The following is a 27,007-nucleotide window of genomic DNA, read 5'->3' on the forward strand; positions in this document are numbered from 1 at the left end:
TGTCCTTGGCATGTGTGGGACAGGGGAGGCAGGGGACAGGCGCCTGCGGGATGTGGCTCTGGCACCCACCTCCCACTCCTGCCCCAGCTCTCGGGGAAGCACCCAAAAGCCTGCCCAGTTCGACAGCCTCTTCTGGGTGACTCAGCTTGGCAGCAGGATGGTACAACGAAGTAACAGTCTCCATTTTTAAAGAATGCTTTATTCACTACATCCTAGAAATGTACCGTAAATGGAGCAAGAACTAAATAAACTCAGAGGCTTCCAACAGTACAGAGAACAGAGATACAATAAAATACCTAAAATATCAGCTCTTTCGAGAATAAGGCACACTAGTTTTTTTTTTTATATATATATATTTATATATATATATATATATATTTTCTTTGTATAGTTTGTTCTTAAACTAAAGGTGTTCACATTTCAAGTTATTAGACTTACCTCAGTAGTAGTGTACATGAAATGGTTCAGCAACAAGTCTAAAGGGCAGAGGCAGGCGGGAGGCTCAGCGCTACCCGGCTGGCCGGCGCCCGGGGGCTGCCTCAGCGGCTCAAGGGGCCGGGACGCCTTGGGGCTTGCCACGCTACGTTTGGGGGTCCTTTCTATTCCCACCACCGGATAAAATGCATAGTGGGAGCGGGAGCAGTGGGTCACTGGTCTGGGTGTGGGGAAAGGGGCCGGCAGGCAAGACCCTGCCGCCGGCCGCGGGCGTCCGGCCGCGCGAGGCTCTAGCCCGGGGCTTTGCCTCTCGCCCTGGGGCTGAGGTCTAGGCGCGCTTTCGGCAGCACTGCGACCCGCAATAAAAGCCTCCTGGAAAGGGGCACGGAGGGGCAGAGTCCAATTTAATGGTTAACGTCGTCACAGTGCTTTCGGTAATCGTTCGACAGGTTTAAATAGAGCTCAGCTTTGCTGAGTAAAAGCACCTAAAAAACAACCGCTCTATTTTGAGGCAAGAAAAACGCGTATCAAAAGGCCACTTTACTGAGCTGGACATGATCTGGAAGTGGTTCAGTGGTCAAAATATACCTTTACATGAAACCTCTTGGTATTTATACCATAAGAAGGAAATTGTTTACTCACTCCCTGCTGCACATCTCATTTCACTGGAGCTGTGTTTGCAGAGCTGATGTACTTCATAAAATGGGCAAGATATTTCTTTAACATTTTACTATATTTTACTTTCACTGCACTACTAAATAAAAGCCTTTAAACAGGCCACAAAACACTGCAATAATATATTTACTTCTTAATAAAACAAACTTTTTTATAACATCCAAATAAAATGTTTTTGTTTTGTGGCAAACCACATACCATGTAAATTTGCAACATAAAATGACTTTAAAAATGTATATTAAAAGATATTTACAAGCTCTATTTCTTAAAATCATTGGGTCTAATCACTCCCAGCCCGGATGTGCATGCATAACCCCAGTTAATGAGAACTGGAATTAAGTGTGGAAGGGAGGGTGGGAGGGAGGCTAGCCCTGTTTTATTAATTCCACTATCACTAAGACCCCTAGTACCTCAGAAATTTGTCACGGAACATGATGAAGCTGTAGGTAAATAACGCTGTACTTCCTGCCGACAAGAGCACGCTCGGTCTTGCCTACGACAGCATACATTCTCAGTCACTACAACATATACTTCAAAGAATAAAATAAAGAGCATTTAAAAGCAGCCTATGTTTTATACTGGATGAAGATCTAAGTCAAGACGCCTCACATGAAATACCAGGTACTCCTTTCTGCATGTGCTCCAAGGCTGAACTACTAGTAGCTTCAATAAATAGAAAATCCAGTTGTTAAAGAAAACTCAGAACCTTTCCTTTACTTAACAGTAAGCCTGCTGATCACACTAGGAAGAGGTTTGTGTGATGAGGCTTTTTCTTTTTCTTCCAAAAAAGCAATATTATTATTTTTTGATTCCAAATAATAACAAAGAGATTGTATTAATGCCAGCACAAAAATGCAGAGGTCTTGCATATTTTTCAAATTGCACTTTCCAGTATAACTTTTAAATAAGATACTTGTTGTTTTTCTTTTCTTTTAAAAAAAATCTAAGGTATGTATTCTTTAAATATTGAATATATTCTTCAAAATATATTGTTTAAACTTTCCCTAGCTGCTCAGGTGGGCTTTTTAATATATAGCTGATATATTATTAAAAGCACTACAAAATAGACATCTCTGGAGTGCAGAAGTTACTAAAAAATAACCTTCATACCACAAATATATTGAAAATATAACTGCTAAAAAAAGACCATACGCAATCCCACTATAACGTGTATAAATGCACGTAAGCAGTGGGCTGAATGCATCACGGTCGTTTAGAAATGTATGAATATAGGCACGTTAAATTTTAAAAACAGCCTTAAAAAAAAAAAATTAGTGAAAACTTCATGCGTACAAAATATTTCAAATGTATCCTTTAACATTCTTCACTTTCAGGTTCTGCACCAGTTTGCTGAGTCCAAATGTTACTCTGTTGCGGTCGGGTCGTTCTTCATAAATAGTAAAGCGTTCCTTCAGGGCCTGCGTTGCCGCAGCCTCGCCGGCGGCCAGTCTCAGTACGTCTGGTAGACGTCGTGTAGCGGAACCTGGATGGCGGCGGCCGGAAACGCCGGCGGTATGTAGCCGGCGTAGCCGCCGTAAGCGGCCGCCGCCGCCGCCGCCGCCGCCGCCGCGTTCTTCTGTAGCGTGGCTATCGTCGCCGTCGCCGCGGCGGGCGCCGCGAACGGCACGTAGCTTGTCCCGTAAATCCCGGCGGCGGGAATTCGCGGCACGTTGGGAGCCACGGTGTACACCGGCGTGATCGGGCGGCCCTGGGAATAGAAAAGCGAGCCTCGTCGGCGCGGGCGAAAGGGCTTCGCGGTTCCTGTCCCTGCTTCCGCGCAGGTTTAAGAGGGTTTTCAGACCGTGAGCAGGCACCAGGGCTCGGCACTGCCTTCCAAACCCTGCACGCCCCCGCGCCCTGCTGTCCTGCCCTCGTCGTGCTTCGTGGCACTCGTTTTCCTTCTGCTCCCTTCATGTCCTGCCCCATCACCTTTGGCTGCTCGCGCAGTCGCTCTTGGCCTCCCTTTGCACAGCCCGCCAACCCTGAGTCTTGGCCAACCTCCCTGGCAAAATGTCCCTCCCCCCGCATCTGCCTCTTGCTGACTCTCATACTAAAATCCCTACTTACGGTTCCCACAGCCCTTCCTACACCAGCTTGTTCTTGTGAGCCTGGCTAGTCAGGGATGGTGGTATTCTGAAGCACCCAACGTATGCTAGGCACCATCATCCAGACCCTCATCTGCCATGGCAGGTCTTGCCAGCAGGGTTGTGGTGGAGCTGGAGAGACCAGCTGCTGCTGCCGACCCAGGTGCTGCTGCCTGTCATCCCGGGGAGAGGGCCAGAGTGTGCCCCACCAGCATGTGCCCATGCCCCTAGTGGCACCAAAAGCACCGGGCACCAGCAGAAACAGGCAGAGTCCCCTCAGGGACCTGTTGCCACCTAGAGCTCCCTCATGATGCTGAATGAGTTGGGGGCATCAGCCCTGCATGCACAGTAACGCACCTCCTAGCCTGGCAATGTCGTTTCTGTAGGGAAAAGAATTTATTGTTTCATAAACCTTTTGCAGCAAACATCTATTTTGCACATGATGGGCCTCATACAAGAGCATTCTTCACCCCAGACTGGGACTCAGACTCTACTACAACACAAGCAGTGAAAGTTAAAAGACTTGCAATGGTTTGTAGCTACATAATTGCACGTTGCAACTGTGTAGCTTTATCAGCATAAACCTTCACTTTTACTTTTTTTACTGTTTCTGTAAAACAGAACCCCTACCTAACCCCAAAGGTCTGGACGTAAAACATGCATGTTCCCGCCCATCATGCTCTCTGCAGTGCCACGAGAGGATTTGGAGTGGATGCTTGCCCTGGTGCCTGCTCCCCGCCAGGTGCCTGCATCCCCCTGTGGGGGGTGGCTCTGTGGGACAGCCCGTGCGGCAGGGTCTCGGGCAGGGGGGAATGAGGCCAGCAGGCTTCCTGGGTGACCTCTGTAATTCTGCTTAGATATGCCCAGATAACGCAGTGTCAAGGTCAGATGGAAGCGCCTCTTCCTCTCCTTTGACATAAAGAATGGTTTGGCTTTGGATACACAGGAAGGTTTGAATGGAAAGGAAGCTACTCAGATGTAGCTCAGGCGTTGGCTCTGCTGTCAGATACAACCACTAAGTAGATGTCTGAAGTTGTGTGAGATGAATCTCATTGGGTGTCTTGGGAAAGGGAAAAGGGAAAAAAATAAAGTGTCTCTGTCACAGGAGCATAGCCAGACACCAGGCTTTCCACCTGTGTAGCTACGTGGAGCAGGACATGAGCATTGAACCCACCTGGAAGGGGGGAGGCGTTGAGACGGCAGGTATCACAGCCGCAGCAGCTGCGGCCGCGGCAGCTGCCGCACTGGCTGGGTCCTGCTGGACGGCAATAGGGTTGATGATGTGCTCGACTGTGTGGATTTTGCCATCTTCCATCATCTTGGCTGGTGGGGCGGCCTGAAACATGGAGTACTGGGCCCCAATCGCGGGGATGGCCACTAGGAGAGACCAGATACATAAAGCTGTTTTGGGTGATAGCCTTCAAGGCTTCAACTCCGAGAGCGAGCGGCCCTCCTGCCAGGGTACGCTGACTCTCCCACCGTTGTTTTGGGCTGCTCTCGCAAGGCGCAGCTGCATTTGCTGGGTGCCCCTCCCTCATCCACAGCTGGTGGCACGGCCGCAGAGCCCACGTGAACCGTGAGCCTGGACCGACTTGCTGCCCTGCGCTCTGCCTGTGCTTTTCTCCTGCTCAGCCCCCAGCCTGGGGCCACCTCAGGGTGGCCACACGGATGCCCTGCCAGGCAGCAGGGGCTGCGCGCCAAGTCTGCACAGCCCGGTCCAGCTGCTGCCGTCCTGCAGTTATAGAAGTTGCAGGCAGCAACTGGTCTAGTCTATATGCTGTGCTTTGGCCAGCTCTGCAAAATATCCACCGATTTACTGTTATGCATTTCCCAGATCTAACTTGGCTAAAGAGATTTTTATCCTGTCTTTCTGCTGCAGGATCAATCTGTTTAATGGCACTAGAAAAGAAATTGCTCTTAAGAGGATTTCCTCTCATGCCAAAATAGGACAACATGAAATAATTAAAGCTCCCAGACAAAGGGAAAGTGCTCTGGTCATAATGACTGTGAGTTCAAAGACAGCGGACTTGTACATGCTCCTAAATGGAGCTTGATGGCACTGCTTAGGGAAGGAATGTAATTTGCTGAACAGTCTCAATAATCATATCTATAATGCTGTTTTACTTCATAATGCACATTTCAGCTTTCAGTTCCTGAGCCTTTCAGCACTAAGGTTATTTAAAGGAAAACTGAGTGACTAATAAATGATGGACTAAGAGATGATGATGTTTGTATCTGTGTGAGTTGCTGCCAGAAAGTCCGGAGTGAAACCAAATTAGCACTTTTTTTTTCACTGGAATAAAACTTTGGAATTCTGTCTATGGGAAAGATAAATCCCAGCAACCAATATTATCATTTTGATCACAGAGACTGCAACAAGGGATCTGATCAAATCCCCTCTTTCAGGCAGAGATGTTCCCAGCAACAGCATACTGCTGCTTCCTCAGGTGGACACCTCTGCATGTAAGCGTTTCTTATTCTCCTTCACACCAATTCCATGTGGTCAGCTCAAACCAATTTTAGCACTGGTTTAATTAACCTGCATAATTTCTCACTGCAGCAAAGGCCACATGCCCTGTCCTGCAGTAACTTCTGGCAGAAAAGCAGGAACAGGCAGCTGGGGTATGGAGCAATGTCCCAGAAGTTGTCTAACTTTTTGCAGGGAGAATGCCTCTTGGAGCTTTCAGGTTATTCTAAACAGTTGTAAACCTTGCAAAGTCTGAACATCTCAACTCCTCCATTCCAGTAGTATGGTTGCAAAATAATATCCTATTAATAACAGAAGTAAGGCTGGCACGTAATACCTTTTACTAGCTCAGGTGGTCTGGTTGGGAAAAACAGATCAGGTCCTCTGTGGTTGGAGTCTGTGCTGGAACCATATGAGAGGGACAAGACTAGATGAAAAACTCTGAATCTGAACATGACTGAAGTGCAGAAACATTTAGACTTGAGATTCAGGCCTTTCTTTGGTAGTCTAATGAATTATGTAGGCTTCATAAATAAATAGTTAAAATAAAGTGTGCGTTTCAAAAATTACTTTTCAAGCATCCCTTAGTAATGCTTGGAATTCCTAAAGTATCTTTATAAATATGTATAGTGGTAATATTTTTGGGGTGTGAGTGGATAGTTTTCTCAGGAAGTCTGAAGATAAAGGTAGATCCTTTCAAATCATCCTTTGAAAATTGCTCTCGTCTTTTTAACAGTGTTCCTTTTCCTCTAGACCTCTCTTTTCATATTATCTCATCCAGCTGTTATAAAGGACTCTTCACAGTGTTCGTTAGATGCAGTTAAAGTTTTCACTGCAAGTTTTCTAGTGTCTGGTATATGTAGTATGAAGCATGTTCTAATATACCACTGCAGTTTTGCTGTAACACCACTTAGGTTCTCAGTTATCACAGAGAGAAGACTGGAGAGACCAGAGGACTTCTTCAAGGGGGCTTTTCCTGGTCATCTGAAAGGACCTTCTTCCTCAGGGCTGCTTTTCCAAATAAAAGTCTTTCCAAACAACATCTTGAGGAATTTCAAGGCTTCAGCCACCATTGCATTAAGCAAGGAAGGCAAGCTCAGGTCCTGCTGGGGATATAGCAGAAAGGAGCTCGCTGCCTCTGGTCTCTGGGCTGGCAGGACATAGCTCAGGAGAGGGGAGAGCTCCCCTGCAGGGAGCTGCGTGGCTGCGAATGGGACCCAGGCTCTCTGCCTTGCGCCTGCAGAAGGGCTGTCCCCAAGCTGCCGACGGGGATGGAGGAGCAATATGTTGGTGGGGACTTTCCTGCAATGGGAAATCCCCAGGCCCTTTTCCCAGCCTAGTCACACCTGCAAAATGCTTGAGGCCAGGCTCGCGTGCCAGCCGTGGTGGCCCCCTCCCCGTGGGCTGGGCCAGCCCAGCCGCGTGTACTGACCTGCACCGGGCTTAATGGCCACCGGACTGACGGCGGGTAATTCCAGATTGGGCACCAGCTCGTATCCTTTCTCTTGCTGCTTTCCTTTGCCTTCGTGGTACCTGCTATAAATGCCACGGCCGGCAGAATATCCCCCCAGGTAAGAGCCTCTGGGGCCGGGGGCTCGGTTGCCGGCTGCTCCTCTCCCTCTGCCTCTTACGCTGCCTGCTTGTAATAACAACAGGAAAGAGGGTGATGAATAACAGATAGCAACAGCAATGCCGGGAGTCCTGACAACCTGGGACTGAAACCTGGAGGCAGATAGTTAGAAATGAGGCTGCTGAAATGAGTTTGATTCTGAATTTTACTGACTTTGCTCATGAAAATAGAGCGTTTGGCCTTGCCAGAAGCACCGAATGGAGCTACGCAAGTTTTGCTCTTTATTTTTCCAGCCGTTAATAAATCACGCATTTATTCATAACAATACAACACTCATGGCCAGTTTTTTGAGTATAATATAGGCTTTGTAGTTACAGGCTCCTCCAGGGGTAATTCTTACGTGATAGACTTCTAGTTCCTACTCTCAGCTGTCCTCCAAAGGAGACCGAGCTGCTCAGCTGCCTGTGATGCAAAGATCGCCCTCACTAAGCTGAATCTGCCCTTTAACCAACTTTGTCCCCTTATTGAATATATTTTTACTAGTGTCTTTTGCTTTCTCTGCAATTTTATTTATGTCAATATGTCCCATTTCCAAAAATATCACCTCTGTTTGTGTTAGCAACTCCATGCACAACTCCATGTACTTTAGACATGGGAGTAGTAACGTACTCTGTGACTGCCAATTGCACCTCTGTCAATTAACTGTCAGTTAACTCATTTGTTGTTCACTGGAAATTGAGTTGAAGTTGAAATTTTTGATCAGCTACTGTTAAAAATACTTCTTTTTTAGAATATATTCATGGTAAACTGCCTATTGTATGGAAATATACATTAAGAATTTCAGGAAACTGTAATTCCTGTAAGTACAAGATAATTATAATTATAACACCAGTTACAGCTGGTAGAGCTTTTAATGAATAACCTATTTTTGGTTAATTTTTGATATTTATAATCCATAACTAATTAAATTATACATAACAAATTATTTTGTGCTCATATGGCCCCTTCTGCCTGTAGTTCTTTAAAGGATGCAGCACTGCTACCATTTTAATGCAGAGGGCAAATGATACCTGGAGAGTTCCCACCTAAGGCTATCCCAGACATCACTCCCTTTGGATGGCCAGCCCTGGGGTGTGGGTTTCACAGGACCCACCTCTAGGCGAGGGCAAAGGATCTAGCAGTTTGGAAGGGGACATCAGAAACTGAAGGCCCTGGACCATGCATTTGCCCAAACTTGTTGCACTAGTCATAAAAAGCAGATCACTTTCTTTTTGATCCTGCGCTTAGTCTTTTAGCTCATTTTCAATGCCTCCATTGTACTGGTTTGTACATTAGCAATTATTACTACATAAATACAGTCTGCACAGTCATAAATTAAAATGAGACTGATCGTAAATACAGCAAAAGGAACTGCAAAACAGTGTTTTAAGAAAAAAACGAAAAGCACCAGCTGTTATCTGGCTCAGACAGGCTTTGGGCCACCCTTGCCTGAAATCAAAGCTGCCCATCACATCCCCTAATTGTGCTTACTAACCTTTCACAAAGTAATCTCTGTTGGGACCGATCAGGGCATTGTACGGATAGCCGTAATACGCTAGTGTGTACGGATCGCAAGAGTAAACATAATTGGGTTGCTGTGTTACTTCGGGGGTTGCTGCTGCCCCTCCTTTGGCTGCTTTTTGATAGCGAGTGTATTGCTCCTTGTCTACCGGCTTGGCCAAGGTAACCTCCAGGCAGGAGCCTTCCAGTTCAGCACCATTAAGGTTGTTCATGGCGTGAATGGCATCTTCCCTGGTTGTAAAGTGCACAAAAGCATAGTCACGTATTTTTTTCACCCGCTCTACACAGCCAGGGTTAAACTGCCCAAAGACCTTTTTAATGGTGTCCTCTGTGGTTTCAATCATTAAATTCCTCACATAAAGGATTTTAACAGTCTCCATGACATCTTCATCCACATCTATCTCTGGTTCTGCCCAGTCAACGGCTATTTGGTGTCCCCACAGCTGGATCCTCCCAGGCATGAGTTTCCTCCTGGCCATTGCAGCTGCTCGATGGCTCTCATACTCCACAAAGGCGAAGCCTCTATTCTTCATCTTGTCTGCGGCACTTGCGTACACGATAACATCCAGCACACCTTCCGTCACCTTGGCGATCTCTTCTAGGATCTCCTCTCTCTTCTTCATCTTGGGAATGCCTCCGATGAACAGGCGGCAGTTATCCACACTGCAGCAGACCCCGAGCAGCCTGCCAGGGCGGATTTCGTAGTTGTTCAGTTCCCTGACAGCACGCTTGGCCTCATGCTTTTGCGTGTACATCACGAAGGCATAGCCTCGGTTCTTCCCGTCAAAGTCCATCATCAGGCGCATTTCATAGATGCGGCCGACAGACTCGAACACGGGGACAAGTTCATCTTCATAGACGTCACGGGGGATTTTGCCCACAAAGACTTCACAGCCACGAGGAGGGTGCAGGCCCTCCCAGCCGGGAGGGGGACCGCCGTACTTGCGTTGCCCATTCTCCTGAATCATGCTATATCCTGTACGCTCCATGAGCGCCAGCAAAGCAGCCTCATTAGGTGCACCGGCTACGCCTTCAGGAACTTTAGTAGTAGTCACGTTGGAGGAATCGTTGCTCATCCTTGCAGTGGAGTCCTCAGCAGTCATGATGTCAAAATCATTCAAAGCCTGATAAAACCTAGGCACAGGAGGAGGAAGGAGGAGGACATGCATTAGAAGCTGTTAGCTACCGCCAGGATCCCACCAGCCCTCTTTTGTCTTCCTGCTATTCTGCAAGTTCATTTTTCAAGCTGGGAACAAGGCTGCAGAAGAGCAGGAGAATGACTTGTCCCACCCTGAATGTTTTACTGCAGGGAGGGATGCAGCGAGGGGAGAAGGGGATGAGGCCTGTGACCATGCAGCTTCGATTTAGGCATCTGCTCACTGAAGCAGTAGGAGGGGATTACCGAGAGCTGCTGCTGCGGGAGGCTGCAGTCACATGAACAGCTGCCACCAACCACCTCAGATCCATTGTGGGGATTATCTCCTCTTTGATGGGTAGGAAGGAATTAGCATTGGTTTGGGAAAGGGAAGATGCCCCACCCAGAGCCCTCTTTTACTCCAAGTCATTCCTCAGCTGATCTTTCTACTCCTGAACAGCAAAGTGCCAGCTCTGTTACTCCACAGGGAAAGGGGGGGTGGGGGGGATGCACATGAAGCACCAGGTGTGACTCCCTTTCGATACTAACTCCTAGCTCCTGTAGGCTTTCAGAATAACACTTGAGTGAGAAATAATAAATACATTTTAAAGTTTGGGGAACCAATTCTTGTTCTCTTGTGCAAAGAGCAAACTGGTAAGCTTCCAAGTTGCCTGCTTGTTGTGGTATAATGTCTAGCATGTTTGTCTCCTTCATGATTTCAACGGGACTTCACAAAAGCTGAAAAGAGGTACTCCCTTATTACAGGCCACTTGCTTTAAAGCAATTGGTCAGTACAGCCTGGCAAGCCAGCAAGGGAAAGGCAAATTTCTGAAATCTCATTCTGCATTCAAGTACAGAGAGATGGCAGGAAATACAGAAGAATTAAAATGCTAACTGCTACATCTGCAAGATAATGGGATCTCTTTCTGAGCACAACTGAAAAACCAGACACTTTGGGATTCTGAGAGTAGTTAATTCATTGATTTTTAAAGCTGGAAAGGACTATCAGACCATTTACCATGAGTGACTCTATATGACATGGACCATTACATTTTATTGTTATTGGCATATTGAGTCCTATAACATTTATCTGAGTAAATCATATCTTCCAGACATCCAGCCTTGATTTTAAGGCATCAAGACTTGTATGCAGTCCCTACTGCTTCCCTTTATGGCTTGTTTGGTAATCACTCTCTCTGACAAACAAGCGGGCCATATTTCTCATGAGAATTTGTCTGGCATCTGCTTCCAGCTAGGATTACTTGTTAAACCTTTTTCTGCTAGATTAAAGAGTCTTTCAATACCTGTGCCTTTGCTTTATGATGACATTTAAGCTGTTCAATCAAGCTGCAACTCTGCCTTCTTTTTAATAAACCTATTAGACTGAAAGTCTTTCCTGAAGTCTTCATCATTGGACATTTTTTCCCCTAAAATTGGTTTCGTGACTCTTCCCAAAGGACTCTTTTTTTTTTTTTTTTTCCTTTTTCTTTTCACCTTTGCTGCACTCAGGGATAAAATCATCCCTCTCTCTTCTCCCCACTTCTCTCTTTACATAGCCAAGGCCTATTTCTCCAAACCTTTTCACTAGCAAACAATACTCTAACCCTAAATCCTTTTCAGTGGTGCCATTTGCTGGTGTATATCCCATGGGGGCACAGGATATATACTTGGGTATATCCCAAGGAGACATGCCTTGCATGTGTTACTCCTAAATGCCAAAACCTTGCATTTGGCTGCAATCCAACTGCATTTTAAATGGATCCCATCTACTGAGTGCTATATCACTGCCTTCTCCTCAATATTATTTGCAATCCCATCAATCTTTGCATCATCAACCAGGTGAACCAAGTGTTCCAGGCACTGGCACAGGTTGCCCAGAGAGGTTGTGGAGTCTCCTTCTCTGGAGATATTCAAGGCCCGCCTGTCTGACATGCTCTAGGTGACCCTGCTTGAGCAGGGGGGTTGGACTAGATGATCTCCAGAGGTCCCTTCCAACCTTACTGATTCTATAATTCTATGATTTGCCATGATTTTGTATTTATGATCAGTTTATTGGCAGAACAATCATTGGGCATTGGCCCCACGAGAAAAACTCTGCAAACCACCATGAGAAATGCTCTCTGTGTCTGGCAAGCTTATTTTTCTTACAAAAAGGATGAAATTTCAGCCAGATGTGTTTGTTCTGTGTACTAGCATGACTCAGTGGGACACAAGTTTCTCTCTGTTTCACAAGGACTCTGGTATGCACCCTTTGTTAGAATAATTTGGCCATTTTTAATGTATTGGTTGCCACAGAGCTAGGTTTTTTAAACACTGATAGGTCTATTAGTAAAGTAGGCTCATGTTCACGGAAAGACATATGCAGAATTTAGGCAGCTAAATCTAATTCTTATAACCTGCAAGACCTGTGTTTTTCCTTAGTGACTGTAGCACCTCAGAATTTTTTCAGGAAAGTCCTCGAGCTGCCCAGAATAGTGCTTACCTCTATCCAAGCCAGGGACAAACTCCTAAAGTGCTTGTTTTCAGCTCCTAAATGCATTTGGGAATGAGAAAATAGACCTATCTGAGCCTTCATCTGTGAAAGGGACCAATCCTGCAGGTGTGTTTGGACCACGAGTATTACACAACGACTACTGGTGCAGCGCAGCCATTTTCATTTAAAAATATGGAGAGCAGAGGGAGAGGCAGAGAAGGTGGAGGGACAGTAATAGCCATGGTGATGCCCAGGCAATATTCTTGCTTTAGAAAATGCCCTTTCTGTGAATTCAGGTGTTTCATGGAAGCGCATCAGTTATGACAACTTTCTGTTTTAAAATGTTGTCTGTAAAAATGTTTCTCTTACATTGAAATGTTCCCCCTTTTTAATGTGCCACAGTCAGACATTTCATTTTTAGATCTGAGAATTATTCTACATCATTAAAGAAAACGAAAGCAGAGAAGAAGATTTTCATTTTTCACTTGACAAGGTGTTCCTAAAAATGTGACTTCATCTTTCCTTAAATGAAAGGAAAGCTTATTAAACAAACATTTTGCTGAATAATAATCACTACCTTTACACTGACCACCTGTTGCCAAGAGAATTACTTATTTTTTCAGGTTTAGGTAAGTTTAAAAATGAGTAATTGCAATCAATTTTATGTCAATCTGTAAAATAAAAGTCTGTATTCTGTTATCTGCATGGCTCAGTCACCTGGGCTATGGCCTAGAAAGTTACACACAGGCACCAGGAGCACAGAGAAAGGAGAGATGGAGCAAAGTCTCCCCTGCCCCACCAGAAACAAGCTGTTAATTCAGTTTGGGCCTACGGTGGCAGTCCAGGAATTGGCTGTTTTCCAACAGTTTTGCACTGCATCCAGGGCTCTTTGCCTCAGGAGGATGATGTCTAATGCTGAAAGCTGCACTTCAAGCTGCTGCTATGTGCTGATGGCCACCTTAGCTACAAATAATGTTGTACACTCTATGCTGGTGAATACTTAAAAAATTTCTGTAAACCTAAAGTGCATTTCATCCCTGTGTAATCTATAGGGAATCTAAATTCATGATCAAATATGCTTAGTTTTTTATGTGCAATTCCATAGATCTTGATTTTATGGATATATAGTATCTAAGACAATTATAAACCTCATAGAGTCTGTCTTGATTCAGCTAAACATACATTTAACAGAATTCACTGCCACATGACAGTCAGCACCTTCACAGTGTTTAGATATCATCTACCTTGATGAGAAAGACCACAAGCGTGTCCATTCTGAGAGCTCTCTGCTCCTGCGGATTCTACCTTATAAAACAGGCTGCCAGAACAACTTCACCCACTCACGTAAAAAAACAATCACTCTCGAGAAAATTGTTTTCAGAATAACCTTTTTCTGAAGTATCCTGCAGTATCTATGCATTTTGTTAGTCCATAGTAAACCGGTCATGAAAGTTTCCTACCATGTGTTTTAGGTGTACACATGGCATGAGCTAACACTGTGAGTTGACTGGTCTTGATAGTGCCAGACCAATTTGTGTATACCCATGAAGTGTGATTAATGCTAAGAGAAGAAGTAAAAGGTTAAGCTATATAAAAAATGTGCTGTCTTATAAAATACAAGTTCTAGTCTCTGAAGAGGAAAGTGCACCTGATCTCAATTGCAAAGACTCATAAAAGAGAGATAGACAAAAGTGTTAATTCCTAATCAGAATGGCTGTACTTTGGAGACAACTAAGTTTTAAATGACAACTTATCTGGACTGTATTAAAACTGTAGTTATTATAGCTGTTGCTATATTGTGCACATCATGTCTGAAATGCTGAGAACAACAGCAAAAAAGCAGAATAGGTACTGAAGCTCAAATAGTCAAAACAAACTACACTATAATTTAAGAAATAATACCCACCTAGTTGCCTTTGTACCCAGAATACCCCATCCGGTGCATCTCAAAACATTGGAATTGCACATAAAAAAAAAAAAAAAAAAAAGAATGAATTTGTCTTTGTAGCATCCTGCTGAATTTGAATGGCTTTTACCCCATTCTGTAGGATGTGGAACTGAGACAGAAAAAGTGCACGTGGTTTCCCCCAGGAACCTTATGTGCTGAAACCAGACTGCTGGTGAGCTGGTGTATGCTCAAAGTCATCTTTCTAAAAAATAGTTATCCTTTCTCCTTTTCCCTAATCATTCCCACCTTTTCCCATAATTTAAAACTTAGTAAATTACTGCAAACCAAACAAACATTTGGGCCTAGTTCCAAGCCCTTTCAGGGCCTCGGTGGCCAAGCGCCTCGGTTGCTTTCTGCTGCCCTTTACACCCCCTGTGACTGATTACCAGCACATCTGTGTAAAACCCGAGGCATCTATCAGAATCCAGGTACAATCGGTATCTAGGAAACTGAAGACAGAGGAGCTTTGCAGCGGGACATAGAGAGGATTTCTCTTCGGGGAGTGAGATGTGGGGCTGGGTTTTATCCATGAGAAGCAGATCAGCTGGGATGAACAAAAGACTGTGACATAAGGCAGTCTGAAAGAAAAAGTCCATAGGAGAGAAATGGGAAGTCATGGGGTGCTTATATACGCACGCACGGGCGCTTGGGTGCGTGTGCAAGTGTTCTGTAGATGCAGGTATGTGGCTTTGACTGGAGGAGAAAAGCAAAGGCTCCCACCAGTTGGCTTGCTCATGCTGTGCATCCTCAGAAACACCTGATAATCACCTAACACTCTGAAAGGTACTTTTTCAGTAGTGCAAATCACTACTCAAATGCCCAGTTTGGTGATAGTGCTAGTACATAAAATACAAACTAGAAGCACTTTGATCTCTATCAGCCTGTGCCTGGTGAAAGACTTTCTCCCCCGAGTGTGATTCCTTTTTCAGCTTCTGTTTGTCTAACCTTGAACTTCTTCTTATGGAAAACTTCATTAATAAGACTGATCTGAACCTTTGTGTCCAAGGAGTTGAAGCAAATACTCCTAATTTTTCTTGAAACATGATTAGCTTCTTTTTTTCCTCAGAAAAAGCTGTAAAGATTGTTTGATTTTTCTGTATGTTCCTTATCACATTTAATAGATTCTAACTTCTATCAGGACATTAAAAGCATGACACAGAAACCTTTCAGTTCAGCTTCTCTGTGTAAAGGACTCTCCCTTACTCGCAGATGAACTTTCAGAAGTACACGTTTCGGGGAAACCATTCAAATTTCACTTCCTCTTTCTTACGAAACTCTTTCTCCTGCCAATCAGTTGTGTGCTAAGAGGTCTTGCCCTAAACATCCTAAACATTAATTATCTCCTTTTTAGCCTTTTTTTTTTTTAACATGACAACACAGAGCATTAAATGGGAAATGTTGCCAGTGACTGACCTAGGGCATACCATGAATAGATTGCCTAACGAAGGCAAATTCCTTACTAAAAATGCCAACCGCAACAACGCAGAGCCAAATGCTGATGCCCTTTCTGCCAGGCTAAAGGCAAAGCGAGGCACAGGCGGTCGAGCACGGCCCAGGGGGCTCCCGGCACAGGGACGCGGTCGTGGCCCTGCCGCGTGCCCGGGTGGTCACTGCTTTGATCTCGAAGGCAGAGCGTGAAACGGCGACTGCCGCTGGGAGGGGACAGTCTCTCGGGAGCAAAATTCCCTGCCGCCGGGCGGGAGCAGGCACCACCAGCCCCCTTCCACAGGGCTCTCGGTCCCTCCGTGCCTTTCCTTCTTCCTTTTTCCCGTGGCTAAGGCAGCCAAACTTTTTCATCTTGGGGTGCCCTGGGATGCTGAGCAGGTTTGAGGCCACAGAAATCCAAACGCCTTCGAAGATATTACTGCAGATCCGCAACAGAAGAAGGAAAGGACAAGGAGAGAAACCTCTGCAGCTGATATCTGTGAAGTAGGCTCAGAAAAGGCCAGTTACATGCTGAGGAGACAGAAGAGTGTAGAAGGCAAGTGACTGCATGGTACGAAGTAAGGCAATCCTGCAAGTGAAGGCATACCCGTGTTCCCAGGGCGCTTTCACTGTCTGCTGGAGCAAAGAAGATCAGATTTGCCACTTTGAAAAAGACAGTCCCTACAGCATCTTACTCATGGGCTTGTAGGACGCTCAGCGTGGCGCGAGGACGTTATGCAGCCACCTGCACTGATGTTGAAGGAGCCTCACGGCTATGGTAGAACAGCTTTAACAAACACAAGCCCCACAGCTGCTGCTCCTGTGGCTGTGAGTACGTGTCCACTGCCCTCGTGGGCTCTATGGAGGATTGGTTTCCACATCTGCATTTTATTCCTGCCTCCAGTTTTGCATTTCGTTAGATTTAGTGGCACTGTGCGTCACCCTACAGGTTGCAGAGCCGAGAGCACTCATAGCCCAGGGCCAGGGGCTCACGCAAGCAGGAGGCTGCAAGATACCCCTGTGACACCGCTGGCTCCACAGGACCCTCGGCAGCTGCTCCACCACAGCTGGAGCCTCATCAGCACATGGAACATCCCACCCGCATTTCCCCTGATCCGCCCTCAAAAGCTGACCGGGAAGACATGGATGAGCTAGAGCGGGGAGAGGACAGGACGGCGAGACTGCTCCTCTCACCAAGTTCCCTAAAACACTGCTGTATTTCTGTAGATCAATTTGGGCACTTTTGGCTGCACTGCATAAATTCCCACTGAGATTACACTGCGGTCCTTCATGAAAATCCACTAGCCTGCTTGCATCGAGAAACTGCCACCGCTTTGCCCTGTAAGCCGCAACTCCTGTCATTATGGAAGGAAGGTCAACCACCAATATTTTACCTAAATGCACTCTGTTGACAGAGCAAAATATCAGCTACTGCTTTAAATGTGACCTTTCTACTTTTTAAAGTTAAAATAATAAGGGCAAATAGTAATCCAGTTCCTGATGTTCTGTAGCAGCCCTGAAAGTACTACTACAGTTAAAGCTCTTTATTTTTAAAAGTTGACTCTTTCCTAATGGTAGTTTTAGATAAAATATATAAAATAAACCCAACAACATAGCTAACTACGTAGCTTTACCATAAACATCAGATATCCACAGAAACGCTTTTGCTGAAAACAGAGTTTGTCTGTTTACAGATTTCTCAGCTGAACAGAAAAATGAAAGGGACATGTCGATCAAAAATAATGCAGTGGCATGAGCACCGCTTCAAATGTAGTGTGCAAGTTACTTCCTCTTCTAAATACACCTACGGTATCATTACACATTTTTTTTTTTTTTGGCAAGACTCATTCATTTGATATGTTTTATTTGCATAAACGAGCTCAACAAAGCCAACGTCTTTAGGCTTGTTTAGTAAGGATGTGTCTGTGATGAGCCGTGGCGGGTATGACTGCAGAAAACGGCGATAGCCTAGCACTGCTATTGACACAGCTCCGGCCGTGAGCTTATATTCAGGTACTCCTTTCTCAGCTAGTGGTGAAACAGAAAGTCACACCCCTTTTACAAACCCATCCGGCATAGCAAGGGGGGCCTGCGAGCACTCCCTGCCTGCCCTCCGGTCACAGCTTGGGGACCTCCTGCTGCAGGCAGGTTCTCTGGCTTCCCTCCAGGTGCCTAGGAGCGGGCGGGGGTAAAACAGGATCTGATCCTCCTTAGAAAATCTGTGTGAAGATTTTGCCTGACTCTAATTTACTTTATATTTTAAGAGTCAAAGGCTAGATCCCATTGCGGTTTTCAACAGAGAACAGAGTTGGATCAGAGCCTGGATCCCTACCTGCTGTCACTTATGAAATGTGGAAGTCTGAAGCTGAATCTTCTCCTGCGTCACTGCAAGTGAAAGGGCATCATTTTAGCCTGGCTTTTTGGCAAGTGAACTTTTCTGAAAGCCATTTGTATAGGAAAGGGAAGGCTTCTAGGGAAAAAGCCTTTGTTCCGCAGAAGGATGGATAATCTCTTTGGACTTCTAAGAAAAAAAGAAGTACTGGAGGTCAGCAGGCCACGGTAGCTGTCTGCAGCACGTCAGACATACTGCTTTACTTGCAGCTGAGCTGGATGAAGAGTTTGCCGCAGCCTAGTTTAGCACTTTGAAAAGGTGGGGTTTTCCTAGATCATTTAGATCATCTAGATGATTTTGGCAAAATGCTGTGGAGAATGTGGTTAATGGCATCAGCAGGTCTGAAGGGGTAGGAACATCTCATGGTAAGAGCCCGGTGAGCAGCTTGTGATAGGCAACCTGTGGGAGGAATCTCTTAGCTCAGACCAGCCCTGGTGACAACAGCATGTCTGTCTGCTGTGTCGGCTATCCCGCTGCCGGCGCAGGGGTCTAACGCATTGCACGCTCTCATAGTCACATGCGTGCCTGAATTAAGGCACTCGGACTTGTCCAGCTCCTCCCAGGTCAGACGGGAGAATCCTTTGGCTCAGGTCTTGCATTTGAGCAGGGAGACGCACACGCACCGACATTTGCTGCTCACACCATGCTGAGTGTATGTTCAGCTGTGAACACGTACAACCGTGGCTCTCTGCCCAGGAGAAATACTCTACTCAGTGCAAAGTACCGCAGGGGTAGTACAAGACTTGCTTTGAAAACAGGGAAAGCAGGCATCAAAAACACAGCTGCGATGGAGAAGAAAACTGAGGGAGGGAGTAAATAGGACGAGAAAATGAGGAAGGAAAAGAATGGCTGGACGAAGGGTCACAGAATATTGAAGGTTCGTGCAGAGACGGAGGGGCCAGGGATGTGACAGAATTGGCTGACACCTTTTGGTAAAGTCAAAGATCATTTCAGCTACCTCTTTTTTTAGACTGGCATGGGGAGAAATAAGGTCAGGGAGGATTAAGATATAGTAGCAAAAGCTAACACAGAACACTAAAGGCTTAATGCTTATATGAGGAATGGACATTTAGAAGGGAAGAGCTGCTTAGTATGTTTTGAGAACATCTTGGTAATGTTACATCACACACATTTGCAGTTTTAACAGATTTTTTTATCAACCATTTTATATTTTGCAGCTTTGTCTTGGGAAAGGGAGAAGACCTATGAATGTACACAGAGGAGGGATGCTCTTACCTCCTCAGGATGTGATGGGATTTTCGTGTTAACATTTTAGTGAAGCACAAAGCAACACAGCCATGCGAGAGAGATTAATTTCAATTGTAATTAAGTAATATTTAATACATTTGAGCTTGTTAGTAGAATATACTCCTATTATCCACTGCAATATTTAAAAGTAATGTCTTGCCACTATGCGTAGGAAAAATCAGAGCTGTTACCTCCTCTGGACTAAGCTTTTCCTTCAGTCATAAAAAGTTTTCCAGGACTGCAGGATGCTATAACCTATTAAAGCCTTAGGCTCACTTCTGGAATTCCCATTTCTACTAACAGTCACTGCGGGCATATTGTCCTCAGGACCCCAGCAGGGGTCTCAACACTGGCTGAAGTGGAAGAGTTCATATTTCAAGCTTAAACTTTAAATTTATTCTGGTCAGTTAGTCAGTTCACCTTACATTAGGTGGGTTAATTAATGTTCTGGTCTTGAGAGGCAGTTTTCAGCATGGAGCTGCTGCAGAACGGGTCCACGCACTATGTTTAAACCATCTACTGGGGGAAGCCAATTGTCACTTGCTTAAATTTGTTCTAGGTGACCCAAGGATGTTAAAAGTGGTTCATTTCATCTTTTGATACAGTGTTCTTTTGGACAGGTCCTGCCTCTTATTGACTCTTTCAAAAACGAAAATTTAAAGCAATAGAAGAGGATGTGATTTCCAAAAGTACTCACTATCTAACACTACTTCCTCTGATAGCAATAGTAAGGCTCTAATGGCTTCTGTGGGGATATATTTCAGGCATTGATGAGCAATATTGAAAATCTCACCTCAAAAGTCTTATAAGGACTGGTTATGTCCCCCAGGCACCAACCAAGAGCAATGCATTTGGCTGAAAAACTGCAACAACATTGTGGTAAATACTTTCTACTATGTCTTCCTCCTTTTTACAAGGAAAACACCTGAAATTATTCTGTACATTAATATCCTGGAATTGCCCAGCTACAAAGTTTAATTCCAGTAAGAGAACTGAGCACTTGACTTGTGGAGTCAGTAATTGGCTACAACTTCAGACTAGGATTTGAGGGTTAAACTTCTTCCTTTCCTTGTTTTCATCACTGTCATGAACATCATAAAGAAACACAGACCTAATACCTTTAGCTATACTATACCAGTTCCCTAAGCCATATTAATCTTCTGCCACTGACAGGTTACAGGTTGCCCAGAGAGGCTGTGGAGTCTCCTTCTCTGGAGATATTCAAGGCCTGCCTGGATACAACCCTGTCTAACATGCTCTAGGTGACCCTGCTGAGCGGGGAGGTTGGACTAGATGACCTCCAGAGGTGCCTTCCAACCTTACTGATTCTATGATTCTATGATTCACTGCAATTTTGTGTAAAATACTAAAATCTAAGAAAACTGAAGTTATGATAGCTATACAAAAACAACTCACTTTTTGTATTACGCAAACTTCCTGCTTATCCTATTTTCAACCCTTTCTGCACCCTTTGCTACCAAAAATTTCACTTGCATAATGTCCATAGGCATTATCAACACAGAAGAATGACCATTCACAGGAAGGAGACTCTTGAACCGTCCAGTCTCCTGGCCTGGATAGTATTCAAGTGAAAAAGTCTAAATTTGGATAATGATAACCCAGATAATGAAGCGAGAAAACTTTCCAGAGCCTGGGTTTTTACCTTATGCCCTTGTCTTCTGATGACGACAAGCAAGAATTCTGTTTGTGCATATATGGTTTTCCCATGGCAAGAATGAAGAGACGGTGACCAAAAAGTTATGCATATGCCAAATTACCACGAGCACTGAGCATCCTACCAACATAGTTGTTATTTTTACCACTTCTACATGTGAACTCTGTCAACGAATTGTGTATTTCTTGAGTGCTTTTAATTTACTGCGGTGCCAAATCAGTCATCTTAGTTTAAACCACTTCTGAAGAAAGTTTGGCTAAGTAAAACCCAGTCTCCTCCCTTATTTTATAATGCACTTTGCTGCAAGTCATTCAGAACTTTGTCCCAACAAGTTGTGTAACCTGTGTGTTACACTGTTGATCTGCCCCAGCTCTGTCTCTGAGTCCAATTCAAAATAATTATAAAACTCTTAATACTTTCAATGGGACCAGTTGCTGGCTGGGTCTGAAGTTATTATCCTGCAAGATACTGAAGCAACATGTTAAGGAAAGCTGAGAAGATGGGAGATGGGTGGTGTAATCCTTCTTACCAGCTTTCCAAAACAGGAAACACAACCCTTCGCTTCCCCTCAAATTCCCATATTTCAATCTAGCCAACAAAGTCTATTATTAGCACTGTCAGGCAGGAAAATGTGTGACACTTAAATAAAGCGCAGTGTAATCATTCAGTGTGGAACAAGCACTTCCTATTGTAGATGAGTCGTATTTAATGGGAAATTTTTTTACAGAGTGTTTTCCACGAATGCAATGAAACCGTGATCGAGGCAGAGATTCTCAGGCAGATAAGTGTGCCTTCTTCACTAGCTGTCTGCTGAAAAAACCCCATCTATTCTAGGAAAGGAAGACTCTTTTCATATAGGCTGGACTATGAGCTTGCAAGCTTTTACCATAAAAAAAAAAAAAAAAAAAAAAAAAAAAAAAAGACAGGAAAAAGGTTTTTTTGCAGGTTAGCACCAAAACCAAACACAAGCTCCTCCTTTCGTTATTACACAGGAAGGATGAGACATTCACCTGTCTCACTTCTTGTCTCTTGGAAGATATATACAAATTAAGTGATGTAATTCTATCATTGAAAATGCCTGTGAAACATTTTGTTGAACTCTGTGGTGTAGGGATGTGTGAGCACGTGCTTGTGATTTTCGTGCGTTTCTATAAAGTAGATCACTGTCTGTCTGTCCGTCCATCTTTGTAATCATTACATTAAAATGTTCCATCTTACTATGCAATCAAAAGTATCTAAAAGGGGTCCATAGACTACCTACAATTCCATTTTCAGCCTTTCTAATCTCATTTTTTTTCAGCTAATTCTTCCAGAAGACCCAGAACTAAACACGCTGCCTATTAATACAAAGCCTACTTGCTTAGTTGATTTTATAACAATAAAGCATGGTTTAAGACTTTTCAGTTCCCACTAATCTTCTGCACTATTTTTACTGCCACAGCCCCGGCTTCGTATTCACCACGTGAACACTACAACAACAGAGGGGCCCAACGGGCGACTCTGATTTCAGCAGGAGGGAGCGATTTCAGGGAAAGCTCAAAGTGGCCCAACTTGTTCCCTCCCCCTCAGGTCACAGAAATGAAAATCAGCATAAAGCTAACCACAACTGCGATGTGAATGTTCACTGCTGAAAGTACATTAAACTCAAAACATTTGGCTTAGTCAGTGACTGCATGTTTTTTTCTTTGTGCACTGACATTTGACCCTTTTTATAATATGCACCTTGCACCACTGAAACCCAGTTAGTTATTTATTAAACTCAGGTACCAATGGCTGACTTGTACATATCATGCTTTTAACTGCCTGGTGTTGTCTGCGAGCGGCGAAGAGGGGGATGAAAGGCAATCGTCTTTGCTGTGAAATTCTGTCGTATCGGCAGAACGAAGCTGCAAAGTGCAGCAATTTGTGTCTGACCTCTGATCTAAGAAGTTCGTACAAACCTTTGAACCCTTGGATTGAAATCGAGAAACAAGGTTTACAAGTACAAGGAAGAGATTTCCAGTACTCGTTACCTCTGCCCAGGGTTAATATTATAAATTAAAAAAAAATGTTTAACCAAGGCAGGGACTCTCTCAGGAGGCACCATTCCTCTGTTGAGTTAATTCAAGACAGGTTCAGCCTATCGAAATTACTGTTCAGTTAGAAATACCTGTGATCTGGAAATGAAATTTCTGCGCATTTCAGAAAAAACAATGGGATTTGAGACAGATGTTATTTGAAAGTCACCTTTGCTGAACTTAACTGGGATTTTTTCTTTCTTACTTAAAAGCTAGAGAAAGAAGAAAAGCAACATTTGAATCAATAAAATTTCTTCAGCAAGGAATGGAACTGAAATGCAGAATTAAATAGAAATTCTTAAAAGGACTAGCAAAATGGCTCCTCCTTTGTTAACTTTATTTATTTCATCCAGCACGTTATCTAATCTCAGTTATAAAGTGCAGAACTACATGAAAAACCCATGGAAAAATAATCAAACCAACAGCATTACAACAAGCTTCTGACAGACAGTCATATGGCCTTGTCTTGATGAGCAAAAAAGACATGTTTTGCAGTCATGACACCTTAACTATGTTAATTAAAAAAACTCTCTTAACTCTTTCAGACACCAGAGAAGGTCTTAGGTGCCACATCATCAGCTGGCATGCACTAACATGGGTCACCGTGGATTGCACTGAGCGTAAAGACCTTCAAAGTTCAACCGAGATAATACGACTGAAAAATACACCCTTTCTGCAACGAAGCCTGTCAGGCCATGAGGCAGTGCAGAGGATGGCAGGTCCTTTTTCCCGTGACATCCCTCCTGGACTCCGGACACTGGCTGTTCCACATGGCTACTTTGGATGCGCAAAGAATGAAGGATTGCACTTTAAATGTGCATTTCAGAGCACCTCACTTAGCTTAGACCAGTATGCCATTATATACAATTACTGCATCTCATTTTCATTTGAAATAACAATCCTGCCTATGGTTTAAGTTGGAACATAACTGAACTTTAGTTATAAAAACTAAATTTCCCTTTCTTTTTTTTAGAGACATTATATTCAATTGCTTTTTTTTTCCAGATTTAAATTCAAACTTCACTGTTGTTATTAACACTGATCATGATAAATAAATAAATGAATGAATAAATAAATAAGCAAGGGTGAACAGATTAACAGATTAACATCACGTGTCCTGTGTCATGTACAAGCCTTAAGCATTTCATATGCTTTTTAAGTAGACTGTGAATAGATTGTTATCAGAACCTCATTCTCTTGAAATATTCTCAAATACTCAACTCACAGAATGAGCTAACTCATTTCTATTAACAATAATTGCATATATACTCTGCTTGCTCAGCCTTCCTCACCACCTTCAATCCGCAAGCCCCAGATTCTCTATCTAAAGCCAATAACCCACTTTTAAGGCTTGATTCTGATGTCAGTTCCTTGAGTAATAGCAGAACAAAACCCAGGTCAGCACAAAAGACGATGGTGGAAACAGGCCAATTCAACATAAAACATAAGAAGACGGCTGTTGCATGCCCACCTTTCACTTCATTAATTTAGGATAGTAGGCAGAACCTCTCTGAAACTGATTTTATTTGTTTTCTTCTGTCCAAGTAGTATAAGTGGTTGAACATATCAGTATTTTAGCTTTAACAGTTCTGGCATTTGCTTTGTTACTTGCCAGGCAAATTCTTTTAGGTACTCATTTGTTGAAATCGTAGTTCAAGTTTAGAACTATGTTCCTGCTTCCTTCTCATCCAACTCTTGAGACCCTCCAATGGAAGGAAAAAACCAAATCTGTTTCCTTGACAAGGACATACTTTCAGTCTCGACTACCTGATAACCAAAAAACCAAATAAAAAATCCCTCCAGAACAAAGCGTAATTTCCCTTACCTCTGCAATCCCGCAGTCCCAGCGCGACAGGTTAACAGCACTACGCACCTTTGCCTGAGCAACCTTGCTTCCTAAAGAACTGTGTAACCTGGTTATAGCGTTCATGCACCGCTTTATTGGTCAGCCAGCGTTAGCCATTTAAATTCCTTGGGAGTCATTTGTTAAGGGCTCTTAGACCGAGGCTAAGTGGGAGGGACAGAAGGGAAAGGGGATGTTATGCTGCCAGACGCCGAGAGCTCTCCAAAGGAGCTTGAAAATTAATAGAAAACCATCTGTAACTAATGGATTCTTGGAGGGCCGGGTCGAACCTTAAGGGAAGAATAGAAAAGGGAAACTTTGACATTTTCACGGGGAGCAGGAATTTGAACAGAAAGATTTCATTCAAAATTCAAAACTTACAAAAAAGGGAGTGAAACATGTACAAACAACTCCTTCCTAGCACAAGGCGTTGTGCAAATAGCTTGAGTTACTCACAACAGATAAGATAAGCAAGGGGCATATTTTGCTCGATAGAATGAGGTTTTCAGTAAAATCTTTTGCTTTGTACACACTTGGTAAAATTATTTTTGGCTGCGTTTAATGGATTTACCTTTGGTTGCAATGAAAACTGCCTGCGTGCGAGGTAGGTGTACTAATCTCAGAGACACCCGGATTGCAGGAATAATTCAGCTGGGGCTGAATACCTGGCGAGTACCGTTTCAGTTGCAAACACGGAACTCAGATGTGTTTGCTTGAAAGAAAAAAAAATGGTGGAGAAGTAAAAGCAAAGGGGTGGTAAAACATGATTCATGACAGTAGAAATGGTTTGTACATAACAACGGTACATTAGGCCCCAGCAGCACTTAGGCAAAGCAAACAACACACCTTGCCGAGCAGTCGAGAGAAGGAACCGGAGTGAAACACGCTCGGGATGATGGATTTGGCAGTGCAGCAGGGAGTAAGTATGACCAGCCAGAGGGAAAAGAGGGAGCAGGGCAGGCTTTGGGAATGGACTGATTTCTCAGGAAGGACGCTGTCCAGAGACGGTGAAAAACAAACAGCGTAACGCAGAAACAAATCCACTGCAGGTTGCAGCCCTCGCTCAACCTGGCTCTACAAGGCACTTCCACCTCAGCTTCATAGGTTTTTCAGAATGATGGCTTGAAAGTATTCAGGACTGCTGTGAGAAGGCTTAGGAGAGCTGCTTCTGTAGAGGTTTCAAGGGAACACTAAGGTGCAGAATTCTCCAGGGGCCACAAGCAGATTCCTTTTGGGTAGTTTTACCTAGAAATCAGGGCTTGGCCTGATCACTCGTTGAGTTTGGCGCTGTAGAAGACTTTGAAAGTTCTATGAGTCCTCATTAAAAAAAAAGTAATTACAGCAGACCCTCATTTAACCATCTTATTGTAGCAAACTGAAAATTAAAATCTGCCTGGCCAAAATATTTAATTTAACATGCATACACACACCTACTTAGCTACCTATCTATCTGTCTATCTAGCAGTAATTTCAACAGTAGATTCTCAATTCAGTTGTTTTCTGATATATCTATTGCTTTCTTCTTTCTCTCTCTTTTTTTTTTTTTTCCCAAAAAGTAAAATCCAATCCTCCAGACAACCAGCAAACAGGCAATTTTGATTCTGGTTATCGGTCATCACATTGGAAGAGAGTAACTCCAGGAGGTACCACTGTGTGCTTGCCTTGTCCTGAGGTGGGAGTCATCTCACCTTTTCATGAAAGACCAGACTGCACGCAGGGGACGACTCTGCAGAAAAGCAATGTCAGTTTGTATCAGCCGGTCCTCCACAGTAATCTGGTTTCATCTGGGTGGGCAAAGGTCAAAAAAGAAAGCACCAAGGTGGAGAGAGAAATTTGGAGGATGGCAAAGACTGTGCCAAAGGAAGTATCTCTGTGGCAGTCCTGAGAGTGAACAGGAAAGGCAGCTCTTCTAACCTACAACCCAACCGAAATGGTGATTGCAATCAGCCTGCTCTGACTTTTCAGACTTACTTATCCGCACTAGTGTGGCCACAGTGTCTTAGGCACTGTACAAACACAC

The 27,007-nt window shown here is 44.1% G+C and overlaps 1 protein-coding gene across 1 annotated transcript in view; it reads right to left on the reverse strand.

Annotated features, from left to right (window-relative positions):
* Positions 1-2,560: 2,560 nt before the first annotated feature.
* The window catches only part of RBM47 (RNA binding motif protein 47), an 80,897-nt gene continuing 56,450 nt past the window's right edge, over positions 2,561-27,007 (reverse strand). The window contains exons 2-5 of the mRNA XM_062574604.1: positions 8,766-9,925; positions 7,094-7,300; positions 4,369-4,571; positions 2,561-2,818 (exon numbers count right to left, since the gene is read on the reverse strand). Of these exons, the coding sequence (XP_062430588.1) occupies positions 2,561-2,818; positions 4,369-4,571; positions 7,094-7,300; positions 8,766-9,894 (1,797 nt within the window). The 5' untranslated portion in view covers positions 9,895-9,925. The remainder of the gene's footprint in view (positions 2,819-4,368; positions 4,572-7,093; positions 7,301-8,765; positions 9,926-27,007) is intronic.

The sequence above is a fragment of the Rhea pennata genome, chromosome 4 (assembly GCF_028389875.1).
Source record: "Rhea pennata isolate bPtePen1 chromosome 4, bPtePen1.pri, whole genome shotgun sequence".
Taxonomy (NCBI): Eukaryota; Metazoa; Chordata; class Aves; order Rheiformes; family Rheidae; genus Rhea; species Rhea pennata.